The sequence below is a fragment of the Lynx rufus genome, unplaced genomic scaffold (genome assembly GCF_022079265.1).
Source record: "Lynx rufus isolate CCGP_SWC_20201006 ecotype Redwood Valley unplaced genomic scaffold, mLynRuf1.p SCAF_15, whole genome shotgun sequence".
NCBI lineage: Eukaryota > Metazoa > Chordata > Mammalia > Carnivora > Felidae > Lynx > Lynx rufus.
In genome coordinates this window covers 20,384,902-20,398,403 of record NW_025814829.1, presented here as the reverse complement: position 1 = coordinate 20,398,403, position 13,502 = coordinate 20,384,902, and the positions used below count along the sequence as shown (strand labels likewise).

At 41.3% G+C, this 13,502-nt stretch overlaps 1 protein-coding gene across 2 annotated transcripts in view; it reads right to left on the bottom strand.

The window, feature by feature from the left end:
• The window catches only part of RBBP5 (RB binding protein 5, histone lysine methyltransferase complex subunit), a 36,001-nt gene extending 22,776 nt beyond the window's left edge, over window positions 1–13,225 (bottom strand). For both annotated transcript variants that reach the window (XM_047076631.1, XM_047076632.1), the window contains exons 1-3: window positions 13,091–13,225; window positions 2,858–2,883; window positions 1,780–1,952 (exon numbers count right to left, since the gene is read on the bottom strand). In XM_047076631.1, coding sequence (XP_046932587.1) covers window positions 1,780–1,952; window positions 2,858–2,883; window positions 13,091–13,109 — 218 coding nt within the window. In that variant the 5' untranslated portion in view covers window positions 13,110–13,225. The remainder of the gene's footprint in view (window positions 1–1,779; window positions 1,953–2,857; window positions 2,884–13,090) is intronic.
• Window positions 13,226–13,502: the final 277 nt, after the last annotated feature.

Genomic DNA, 13,502 nt, shown 5'->3' with positions numbered 1-13,502 from the left:
GGCTCAGTCGCTTAAGCATCTGACCCTTGATTCTGGCTCAGGCAGTGATCTCCTGGTTCGTGGGTTCAAGCCCCGCATCAGGCTCTGCGCTGACAGCACAGAACCTGCTAGGGATTCTCTCTCTCCTGCTCTTTCTGCCCCTCCCCAACTCCTGCACACACACTCCCTCTCTCTCAAAATAAATATACTTAAAAAAAAACTATATACAGAAACATACTAAAATCTTTACAGTAGTAATACTTGGGTAACAGAGTACTATGGGAGACACTAATTCTTTCTGTTTTGCTATATTTTCCGTAATGTTCTACATGATTATATATTATTTTACAATAAAAATATATGTATAGTTTTTAACAGGTAGGAGTGCTAAGATTGGGATGAGGCTGCACAACTCTGTGAATATATACAAAACCAGTGAATTGGGGGCGCCCTGGTGGCTCAGTCAGTTGGGCGTCTTGACTCGGTTTCAGTTCAGGTCAGGATCTCACGGTTCTTGAGTTCAAGTACTGCATCAGGCTCTGCAGTGACAGCATGGAGCCCGATTGGGATTCTCTCTCTCTGCCCCTCCCCTGCTCATTCACCCACTCTCTCTCAAAATAAACAGATAAACTTTAAAAGAAAAAGAATACCAGTGAATTGTACATTTTGAGTGAATTGTATAGTATGTGAATTATATAGATTTTAATCAAGCTATTAAAAACAGACGCATTTATTTCAATATTGCAAAAACACAACAACAGAAAAATACGAAATGCAAAGGAAATGGAAAAGCTCTAATGGATCATCCAGGCTGGTCCTCTCATTCTGCATAGTAGAGACAAGTTTTGGCCAAAGCTAGTTCATTAGGCCGTCAAACCTAGACTGGGATTCAGGCCTCCCCACCATCCAGGGCCTTACAATGTCGCTGCCACTTCCATTAACACAAAAGGAAATATGTCACAGTTCCATTAGATCTGATGAGGTACTTGGGGCGCCTGGGTGGCTCAGTCGGTTGAGCGTCCGACTTCGGCTCGGTCACGATCTCGTGGTTCCTGAGTTCAAGCCCCACGTCAGGCTCTGTGCTGACAGCTCAGAGCGTGGAGCCTGTTTCAGATTCTGTGTTTCCCTCTCTCTCTCTGACCCTCCCCCGTTCATGCTCTGTCTCTCTCTGTCTCAAAAATAAATAAACGTTAAAAAAAAAAAAAAAAAAGATCTGATGAGGTACTGTTTTGGGTCCCAAGTTCAGTTAGAAGAGGTGCCCTACAACAAAACCATCCAAAGCAGATACAGTAGTCTCCAAGGGGAAGAAAGAAATCAATGGGCATTTATTTATATTAGATTTTAGCTCAATCTATTTGATAGAAAAGCTGAACTACAATTCAGTGAAGGAACAGACAGTGATCGGTGGAACTCCTGGAACTCAAGAACCTGGACAAAGCTGCAGTGGAGGATTTCCAAGGTCCCCTCCTAATCAAGATTTTCTATTCTAAATAGAAAAAGTCAATATCACAAACAGGACTACAGCCGCCATCTGTAAATATCTCATCTCAGTCCTGAAATAGTCTCAGACAGGGCCTGATTTGGATCCACAAGTACAGGGAGTCTCTCCCCCACAAAGGTGCTTCGAGGACAGCACGGGTTCAAGGTCTACAGACACTAGGAGAAACAGTACTACTAATGAATGAATACTTAAAACTCTAAATATTAAAATATCTAGTAAAATGAGATTGGCAATTACACAGCTGGCATTCGTCCCCCTAACTCAACTCATATTACACATATTATGTTAAAATTCCTTACCATAAAGAACAGACAGGATGGATGTGTGCACTAATTATTTTAGCGATGCCTCTCGTCAAGAAATCCCAGATGACAATTCGGCCATCGTTACAGCCAACTGCAAGCAGTGTGCCCCACCTGTTAAAGGTGCAAGTCAGGGCCATGCTGATACAATCCAAAGTTCCATCGGCTTCCTAAAAATTAAAACAAATACAAGAATATACACAATAATATCCAAATTATTTCTTCAAGGTTCTCTCTCATCTGTGACACTTCTGTTTAATTTACGTTACGACACATACCAAAATAATCTCTATATGTGTTCTTATGCTTATTAAACTAGACAGAACAAGGAAATATTTATAAAAGCTAACAGAGAATGTTTAGAAACAGATGTAATAAATCTCATACATTACCAGTATAATGACTCTGTGCACACTGTGAGGGGCAATTAGGCAAAATATAACAAGATTCATTACAGGAGTCATGGTACTGACCCAGTTATCATAGTTCTTGAGATTTATTTCAAGAAAAATAATGTAAAACAAAATCACTAGAACAGCCTGCCTGTGCAACATTAGGAAAGTCAAATACATTATTTTATACTCCTATCAAGCCATTTAAAATAATGACTATGATGACTAAAATAATGACTAAAACCATAATGACTATACTGAAACGCATTCCAAGTATTACAAAATATTTTTACATTTAAAAAAGTGCAAAGCACACTTAGAGCACACACGTTATTACTACGCAAAAACACTGATTCAAAGTAGAAAAGCACAGAAAAAAATCTAGGTACAGGTGATGGTACAGTTTATGAAAAATCCTTCCAAGTATTTTTTTTTAATTTACTGGGAAATGAACTATTTAAGATTTACAACATTATGGTGAGGTTTTCCACCAATACTGCCTATTTCCCCTCTCCTCGACATAAAGCACCGAGTTCCTTATTATAGCAAAAGAGGTACCACCACACTTAATGCTGTCCAAAAAAAAGGGGGGGCGGTGAGGGGATCAAACTACATTTTCCAACCAAACACAAAAGCTAGCCAGTTACCATATTCCTAAATTCACAGTAATACTATACTCTTACCTCTGGATAATTCTGCCCAAAGGACTCTGCAACAAAGCAAAGAAAGAGTTCATGGAGCATGTGCAACACGTGGAGGGACCCCTCCCCCCCACCCCCGCTTAGGGCTGGTGGATGCAGTGGTTCACAAAGCGTGGACAGGGAACTGCCTGGACGGGCCAGGGACTTCAGGGGGTCACACTTATTTTCATTATCAAACCAAGATGGCATTTGACTCTTTACTCTCAATATCGCTTATGTTTACAGATGACTTGTCCTGAGGCCCCCCAATCAGTGATGTTGCAACAGAGTGAATGCAAAAGTAGATGCGAGAATTCTGCCAACTTCTACTTAGGCAAGCATTAAAGACAATTTGTAAAATTGTAAAACCATGCTATTATTCTATTTTTTTTTTTTTTAGAGAATCGTTATTTTTCATAAAAATGTTACCTATAAACATAATGGGGTTTACTGGTTATTTTTAACTACAAACTTTAAAAAAATCCAGTCTGCCAAACGTCTCTTATCCAATGAACTCTCTAAAGCCTCATTAATAGCAGCCAACCAGCACTGACCATTTACCTTCCTAAGAATGACATTTACGTTGTAACATAATCTGGTAGTTGATTAAAGATGCAATTCTCTATATGAAGTTCTTAAGCATACAACATTTGGGTGCCAATACCCCTGAATGCTTTTCCTGTATGAAATGCTGCATCCACATGGGAATAACAAACGTTTCGAGCTACAGAGGATGGCATGATTACCGCCTGCTTCTCCGAATTTTCACATCCACAGCAACACCGTCTTTGTCGGCATTTACTTATACAATTACCTAAGTATTTCATCATGGTGGCTTTTAAAGTATACTCTGAGAACTACAGGTCCATGAAAGTTGTTTCACAGGGCACTCAAGTAAGATTTCATTTTTAAAAAAAGAAGCCCAGTGCTTTGACAAAGAAAAGAAAAAAAAAAGTTTGGAAACCAGTTCTATTACATTCTGTCCTTTATAAAAATTGAAAACCAAAGAGTGAAAACATTAAAACTAATCAAAACACAGGCCCTACAGTAAAGAACACTGAGAGGGGGGCGCCTGGGTGGCGCAGTCGGTTAAGCGTCCGACTTCAGCCAGGTCACGATCTCGCGGTCCGGGAGTTTGAGCCCCGCGTCGGGCTCTGGGCTGATGGCTCAGAGCCTGGAGCCTGTTTCCGATTCTGTGTCTCCCTCTCTCTCTGCCCCTCCCCCGTTCATGCTCTGTCTCTCTCTGTCCCAAAAATAAATAAACGTTGAAAAAAAAAATTTTTTAAAAAGAACACTGAGAGGGATGAAACTAAAGGTAAACGTCCCCAGAAGGTAATTATCTTGATTATCTAATGTGAGCCACATTTACGGTGGCTGACTGCATTCAATTATGAAGGAAAAGGGTGAACTGAAATGATGAAACCAGATCGAGAGGTTTTTGAAAGAACTTTTCTCAAGTTACCAAACTAATACGTGTAAGTAATACAGCGATGTGTAATTAAAAAATGGTAGTTTCCTCCCTGCAACCCACTCAGCAAGGTACAAGTTTCCATATGTTTCTATATGCTTATTTGTATAAGCAAATCTATAAGCATATATTTGTATAAGCATTCATGTATTTACAGCTGTTTTTTAAATAAAACATGACACATATGATGGGACTTGCTTCCTTTAACAATGTAACCTATACATCTTTCCAAATCAGTAAGATAGAAGATCTATATTCACATGGGTGAGAAACAAACCAAAAAAAAGTATTTATCCAAAAATTAAAAACAACACAAACAAAAAACCACAATCTGGGAATATGAAGTACTCTGGAAGGAGCAGAGTGTGACCTTCTGTGTTGTGATAAGGGAAAACCACATACAAGATTCTGAGAAAGTCCAGAATCCAGGGATCATTTTAATGTCTGATTACCTCTCAAGACAGACTACCCCTTGTATTTCTGGTTTATGTTTTTCGGGTGGGTTTTTCTTCTTTGAGGATCATCCTAGTTAACAGAATAACAATAAGGAGTTTAAAGGAGCACAACGAGAAAGTGACATATAAAAAAGATGAGGCTAATCTGGGGCAGTTTTGTTGGGGGGCCTGAGCAAGACGGCTGTCAGGCAGGATTACAGGAGCCCAAGGCCCTTTCCTCACAGAATGCTCAAGACCGCTGTCATATGCTCCATCTTGCCACCACCTACCATTTAATGTCATGATCAGATTTCTTAGGTTTTAAAGACCATGCAGGAGGGAAAAAGATGCCCAGAGACGTGGATGCCAAAAAGAAACAAAACCCCAGAGATTGAACTTCATAATACACTTGATACAAAAAACACGAGTGACTTCTATAGCAAAACACACCATTTCCAAATCTGACAAAACTGATTACAGAAGAAAAATCCTTGACTGGATCAGTAAGTAGAGAACACACTGAAAGCCTGTTAAAGACATACCATTAAAAGTGGGGGGGGGGGGGGACACAGCAGACCCTTAAGGATTTTGTGACCAGTTTCTCCTAAATCTCAAGCAGCAGATAATTACCACGTTATGCAAGCTATTTCCGTGCAGGAAAAAAAATATATCAGTTTTTTATAAAACCAACATAACTGATACCAAAACTTCATGGTGATAGTACTAAAAAGAAAACAACAATTTTCTCAACATAAATGGTACATAGCATTTCACCTTTAGATTCTGCAGACTTGAATCGCAACTTCTAGCAGCATTTACAGTTATAATCAAACCCTAAAGACAAAGCATCTGGAGTGTGTTACTGTACCACTAAGAAGGCATTATGGTATAGGAGAGGGGAAAAGGACCAGGGGTAGGGCTACAGCACCGAAACACCTCCACGGCATAATGAACTCTGATGTACTCCCTTAGTGAAGAATGTTTATACCAGCCATACAATCCTATCAGTAGATGCTGAAATCATCTAAAACTCCGTAATCGTTTCTAATAAAAGGAACAGAAGACTACAATAAACGATAAAAATCTATCAAAAACATGGACGATTCTCATTCCAAAAGGTGCAATATTAAAACCATTTCAAGTAGTATCAGCAATTAGGAAGGGATATATCACCATTAACACCATCTTGGTGGTTCCAACCAAAGAAAATGAAATAATTGGTTTAACCATTGAAAATAAGGGGATAAAACTATTGCTCTTTTGCTATTATTGAATACCTAGAAAACACAAGAGACTCAAATAAGAAAACTACTTAAATTAGTAAGAAAATAGGGAGGGGTGTCTGGTTGGCTCACTCAAAAGAGCCAGCAACTCTTGATCTCAGAATGGTGACTTCGAGCCCCAGGCTGGGTGTAGAGATTATTTAAAAATAAATAGATTTTTTTTAATTTATAATATAGAGTAAGGTGGCTTAACACAAGAACAATATCCAAACATTAATAGCTTTTCTCTACATTAGAAATTAGTACCCAAAAACAGAAATACAAGGAAAAATTCTATTCACAATGGCTACAAAACATAGGAAATATTTAAGGAAAGGGGCGCCTGGGTGGCTCAATCGGTTGAGCGGCCGACTTCGGCTCAGGTCATGATCTCACGGCTCGTGAGTTCAAGCCCCACATCGGACTCTGTGATGACAGCTCAGAGCCTGGAGCCTGCTACGGATTCTGTGCCCCTCTCTCTCTTTGCCCCTCCCCCACTCATGCTCTGTGTCTCTTTCTCAAGAATAAATAAACATTAAAAAAAATGTTTAATATTTAAGGAAAAGGTAATAAGGCAAGACACAGGACACATATGAAGAAAAGTATAAAATCTCAGGTAAGGCCATTTGGGGATGGGAAAACTTAATGGCTTTCCCTAAAAATTAACATTTTATGTAATTCTAGATGGATTAAAGACAAATGTAAAAAAAAAACCTACATGTATGGTAAAGCCGCTGATATATGATAAAGGTGGCATTTCGATTTAGTGAAGAACTTATTTAACATACAGGGAATGACAAGTGACTGTTCATCTAGAAGGAGATGGAAGTTAGGAGGAAAAAAGGTTAATTCCTCTCACATTACATGAAAATTTCAGGTAAATTAATGTTTTTAAACAACAAAAATCTCTGAAGAAAATCAAGGAGACCACATGTATAATCTAGGGTAGGGAAGACCTTAACCAAGTGAGGAAAACTAAAAGCGAAATTCGTTTGATTAAATAAAAATTGAACATTTTACGTGACAACATAGTCAAGATTTACAAAAATTTGCAATGCAAATAACTGATAGGAGTCAGTTATTTACCTATCTTATAAAGTTACCTATCTTATAAAGCAAGTTTATACAATAAGGAAAAAAAACAAAAAAAGCATGCATAAACAAGTCATAAAAGAACAAAATCAGACGCCTCTGAACAGAGGAAAACATATCAAACTCAGCTGTAGCTGGAGAAATGTAAATCCAAATTAAAAATGAGATACCACTTTCATCCATCAGACAGGAAAATTTAGAGAGAATACCTGCGGGCGGAGGGGAGGGCAAAGGAACATTTTTCCACATTACTTGCAAAAATGGGAATTGTCATAGCCTTTGAGAAAAGGGATCGGCATCTATTAAAAGCAAAACACACGGGCACCTGGGTGGTTCGGTCAGTTGAGCAGGACTTCGGCTCAGGTCATGATCTCACGGTTCGTGAGTTCGAACCCTGCGTGGGGCTCGCTGCTGTCAGCGCTGAGCCCGCTTCGCAGAGCCCATTTCAGATCCAGTCCCCCTCTCTCTCTGCCCCTCCCTCGCTCGTGTTCTCTCAAAAATAAATAAACATTAAAAAAAAAGCAAAACATATATAGTCTTCATCTCAGCAATCCTACAGTCGGAAATCTAATCTCCACAGATGTAAACACAACAATGGGACAAAGTACATTGTATTTTAAAGTATTGTTTTCTAGGTGGCCAAAAAACAAAGAAAACCTCCCCAAACTGGAAATAAGGTAAATGCCCATTAATAGCGTAATGGATGAATAAAATATGCTGTATTCAAATATACTAATAAATTACACAAATATCTTAGAGAAATCTGCATTGGTGTTACTAAGTAGAAAAAAAGGCAAACCACAAAGTGTACATTATATAATCTCATTGTTTTTTACCATGTGCATCCACACACACACACAAGTATATATAAGCATAGAGAAAAATATGGAAGGAAATATGTGGGATTATCAACAAAAAGGAGGAGGCAAGGAAAAAAGACCACTTTTTTTTTTTAATTTTTTTTTAACGTTTTATTTATTTTTGAGACAGAGAGAGACAGAGCATGAGCAGGGGAGGGTCAGAGAGAGAGGGAGGCACAGAATCCAAAACAGGCTCCAGGCTGTTGAGCTGTCAGCCCAGAGCCCAATGCAGGGCTCGAACCCACGGACCGCAAGATCATGACCTGAGCCGAAGTCGGATGCCCAACCGACTGAGCCACCCAGGCGCCCCAAGACCACTTTTTTTTTTTAAAAAAAGCATGTAAATTTCACAATTAAAATTACTTATCATGAATGTGTATCTACATGAACGCATTAAAAACCATCGATCTAGTATCTCCTAACGAGTAGGAATAGTATCCTATAGTGGTAAGTGAAGAAAGTTTCAAATACTGTGTATAAAAAGGTTCTATTTCTGTAAAAAAGCTGAAACAAAGCCCTAACAAATGTGTTTAAATGTCTGTATGAGCAAGGAATAAGCTAGAAAAGGATAATCACTAGACAGTTACCATTTGGGGAAGGGGAGAAAGACGGTTCTTTCCGTATGCATGTCTGTACTGTCTCCACTGCTGTGGTAAGTAGGTGCTGTATTTGTTCATTGGAAAAGCAAGAAATTAAAGAACCTCAATGAGCTTTCCAGACTTACGCCCCTGCTGGCTCACCATTCTTTGAAGAGCTCAAACCTGCATCAGCAGCTCCCACTTACTGAAGGCTCAGGTGTCAGACTCTGTACGAAGGTCTTTTACATATTGTCATGAGGCCCTCTCCGTTCACTACCAAGTGACAACTACGGTCACCGGCCAGGCCCCAAGACCTGACCTTTATTGCCCACCTGCTTGTACTCACCAACCTACGTCCCACATTTTTCCTTAAGTTCTTCTTTCCAGCTGATCTCTTCACTCAGGCAACTGGAAACTGAAACCACCCCTCAAGAGACAGGGCCCAGACGGGTTAGAGGAACCCCCGACTAGTGCCTGTGTAGAAGGCCCACGGAGGGACCTCCAACTTTACCTCACTGTAATACTAAAATCTCTGCTCAACGAGGAACACAAGCCTCATTTGCACAGCAATGCGTGTACAGGTATGTTTCCCCAACGCGCCCCGTGGGCTTATGCCCGCCTCTACATGAGATGATACGGCTTCCCACCAAAACATTCATCCTAACCCTATAAAGAGGGAGCCACGCACCCTTGTTCAGAGTCATAGCTTTGGAAGTCACTCCCCGTGATCTCCTTATTTGCCGCAAATACAGTTTGCTTTGTGCACAACTCCACCTGGTGTATCTTATTTCAATGTTTTTCAAACAGTAGGACTCAATCCACCACAAATAGATAAATCAATTTAGTGACACCCAACAAGTTTTTTAAAACTTTAGAACAGAAGATAAAAGAGGACATTGAGCATGACAAGGATTAAGCACAATTTTGAGAGGGGCGCCTGGCTGACTCAGTCAGTAGAGCGTCAGACTTCGGTTCAGGTCACGATCTCGTGGTTCAAGTTCGAGCCCCACATTAGTCTCACTGCTGTCAGCGTGCAGAGCCTGCTTTGGATCCTCTGTCCCCCTCTCTCTCTGCCCCCCCCCCCGGCTCATTCTCACGTGCGCTCTCTCTCTCTCTCTCTCTCTCTCAAAAATAAACATTTAAAAAATCTTTAAAAAAATATTATTTTGAAAAACATATATATTTGTATATATGATAGGTTGTGATAGAAAATACATTTCTTACTGTGAGTTATAAAAATAAGCTTGAAAAACTCTTATTTTAACTTTGTATCTCCAAGTGCATACTGTCTGATATGCAGCAAGGGCTCAAAAGTGATTGCAGAAGTAGGGGCGCCTGGGTGGCTCAGTCGGTTGAGCGTCCGACTTCAGCTCAGGTCATGATCTCACAGCTCAGTGAGTTCGAGCCCCGCGTCGGGCTCTATGCTGACAGCTCGGAGCCAGGAGCCTGCTTCGGATACTGTGTCTCCCTCTCTCTGCCCCTAACCCACTCGCATTCTGTCTCTGTCCCTCTCAAAAACAAATCGTTAAATTTTTTTTTTAAGTGATTGCAGAAGTAAAATCAGTACCTTGCCTGTTCAAATTAAGAACACATTATTCCTTTCCTTTATCCGGCCAGCTATTCTTTTGCATGCTCCCACAGTCACATCACTTCTGTTCCTTTCTGCTTTTTAGCTGCAATCATGAACTTTCTCCTTTAAAACTCAGTCACTTCCACAGCAATGTGTACGTTCTGGATCAGCCTTCTTTTAAATTGTCCAACCTTCCAATGCTAAATACTCCTAAGTTTCACTGTCAGGAATCTCCTGTATCATTCAAAAAAAACCTTTACTGTGATTCTGCTATCTCTTTCAACGTACTAGCCTATCTAACACCTTTCCTCCATCCTTAAATTTCTTTTTTACTTTTTTTATTTTATTATTTATTTTGAGTGACACAGAGGGAGCATGAGCGGGGGAGGGGCAGAGAGCTAGAGAGAGGGAGACAGAGACAGAGAATCCCAAGCAGGCTCTGCACAGTCAGCGCGCAGAGCCCAATGCAGGGCTCGACCTCACAAAACTGAGATCGTGACCTGAGCCAAAATCAAGAGTCCGGCGTTTAACCAACTGACCAACCAAGGAGCCCCCCATCCTTAAGTTTTTAAAAACAAGGGTCGACTTTTAGCCTCCACCCCACCTCCCACACCTTCCTAAAATGATGGTCATTTGATTTCTGCTCAAGGTGCTGCAGGACTGCTTAGGACTATACAGAACAGGCCTTTCTCAGTCTCAAGTGCTCTACAGCAGGCTTCTGACAGCAAACCAACCAACCTGTATCCTCTTCCACCTGGACAAGGACAAACATACGGAAGCACTCAAAACTAGCTAGCTCTGGGCACCTGGGTGGCTCAGTCGTTTGAGCATCCGACTTCGGCTCAGGTCATGATCTCACAGCTTGTGAGTTCAAGCCCCATATCAAGCTCTCTGCTGTCAGCGCAAAACCCGCTTTGGATCTTCCGTCCCCCCTCCCCCCTGCCTCTTCTCCACTTGCTCTCTGTCAAAAATAAATAAATCTTTAAAAAATATAGATGCTGAACTCATAGTAAGTACTATGTAACTCTTAATCTATCATTTATTCCTCCTCATAACCCCTGAATATAGGTCATTGTCCAAGATTCTGCCCTCAGCAGTTTTCTTTTTCTGCCCCTCCCACCTTCTCCCTTGGTCTTGTCAACTACTCACAAGGTTTCAATAAGCCCACCTGTAGGAAAATTACAGCTCACTCTCGTAAATCTAAACCTACTTCCTGAACCCCAGATCCACCCTCAATGTTGTCTCTTCCCAATTTCCTTAAATGTTCGTCAGTAATACCGTCATTGGCTCCCATCATTTTCACTTGACTGTTCCTCACCACCAGCAACGCCACCACATGCAAGCAATTTTCAGATTCTGTTAACTCTACCTCCTCATTGTCTTTTTGTTCCATTTCCTAGCTCAGACCTTCTTTATCACTCATTTACTCTGGCCCTCCAAACTGTTTTCACACCATCCAAGGCTCAACAACACGTTGCTGTCAGATGAAGGAGGGAGGGAAGGAAGGAAGGAGGGAGGGAGGGAGGGAGGGAAGGAAGGAAGGAAGGAAGGAAGGAAGGAAGGAAGGAAGGAAGGAAGAAAAAGAAAAGGAAAGGAAGGAGAGAAGGAGAGGAGAGAAAGAAAGAAGGAAAGAAATGAAAAGAAAAGAAAGAGCATAGCTCTGATTAAGTTACTTACCAGGTCAAAAACCCTTCAATGCATCTGCCCTACCTTCCTTAAAAAGCACAGACTTTTCAGCTGGGCATTCAAGAGCTTCCACAAAACAGATGGCAGCAACCCCATCTCTTGGCCTTCTCTTTATTCACAGTACACACAACCTGGCCAAGCAGGAACATTCTTTAGGTGTTCTCTCACTGATGGCTTAGCACATTCCTAACAAGCACTCCTCCACATATCTTCACACTTCAGTCTGTCAATATTTTACCAATCTTAAATGTCCACTCAAAACTCCAACTCTTCCAGAGGTTTCTTTGTTCCTGGTTACCTTTCTTCCCCTGCCCCAAAGATATTCACTCGCTCTTCTAAGTGTTCTTAGACTTAATGACTCTTAAAGGCCTGCCTGCATTCTGTAATATATTATGGCTATATACATAATCACCTTAATCTCCCTGCTTAACAAAAAGCTCCTTAAAGGTAAAAACTATTTCTGAAAAATCTTGGGGGCCCTTTAAACATCCAGTACAGCTCCTGAATTTTTTTTTTTTTTTTAACAGAAACTTTACAGAAAGTCATTTAGGACTTCTGGAAAACTTCAGACGTCCCTCGGCTATCATGCTAAACACCAAATGAAATCCTAGAAGAAAGGACCCACGGTTTTTAAACAACTTGAGTAAGGGGTAAAAATCACCCAAAGAGAGGGTGACAAAAGACAAATGCCTCTGTAGCTCTCAGTGTTTTACACACTGTCCCTGGTAGTTAAGGAGCTTAAATGGGAAGCCAAGATAACTGGATTCCAGTGCCAACTATGCCATTTACTCACTTAGTGACCTCCAATCACTACTGTCTAAGACCTTTTTCATCTGTCGAATAAGAGACTTCAACTAGATCTTCAAGTTCCTCTCCTTGGGCATCCCGTGTTTCTACAAAACAATCTAACTTGTCCAAGCACCCAAACCCCTGGCAAGTCTTCAAAGCTTCACCTAAGCCTCACATCCTTAGATTCCTAATTTTCCAATAACTCTGGTCCTGCCTGCTCTGGGCTACTTCAGCACCTTCGATCCCTGTGATCAAATCGAAGTCACAAACTGTCCCTGCCGCTCCACAACTGATCTGAAAGTAGCCTCGGGAAAGGCAATGCATTCTGCTCAGGCAGAAGCTGGGCTGCCTCCTCCCGCTGCTGCTCCATAATAGGAGCGCCCAATGATCCACAGCAGAACTATGTCCCTAAGGTTGCAGCCTGAGTCCCTCCCGACCAGGCTCCCTCCTTTCCAAAACCAAAGGGTTTTCTAAAACGCAACCACAGCCCTCCTCACCCAGCAACTCGAGGTTCATCCCTGAGGACTCTGGCCGCCTGGTCTCAGCTCCAGGAACGACGCCTTTTCCCCCCACCGCCTGCTTTCCGAGATGTGCGTGTAAGTGGGGGCCGCCGCAAATAGCTTAGCGCAGGCTCCGGAGACTTTCTGGTTTAGAAGACCCCGCGGCTTCCGCTTTCTTCCCCCGCCTTCCTTGTTCGTTTCAAATGAGCTGTCCATACATATGCCTAATCAAAAAGAAGAACTAACTCGGAATCACTTGAGTATGATGTTGACTAAGGGGCGAAAAAGCTATCGTCACTCAGTACTTTAAGAAGTGCAGTAATTTGTGGCCGTTTTCGCCCGAATCATGTAGGCGAACGAGAAACTTCAGGCATATAGCTAGACTGCTAGTCCTTCCTGTGTTGTGTGT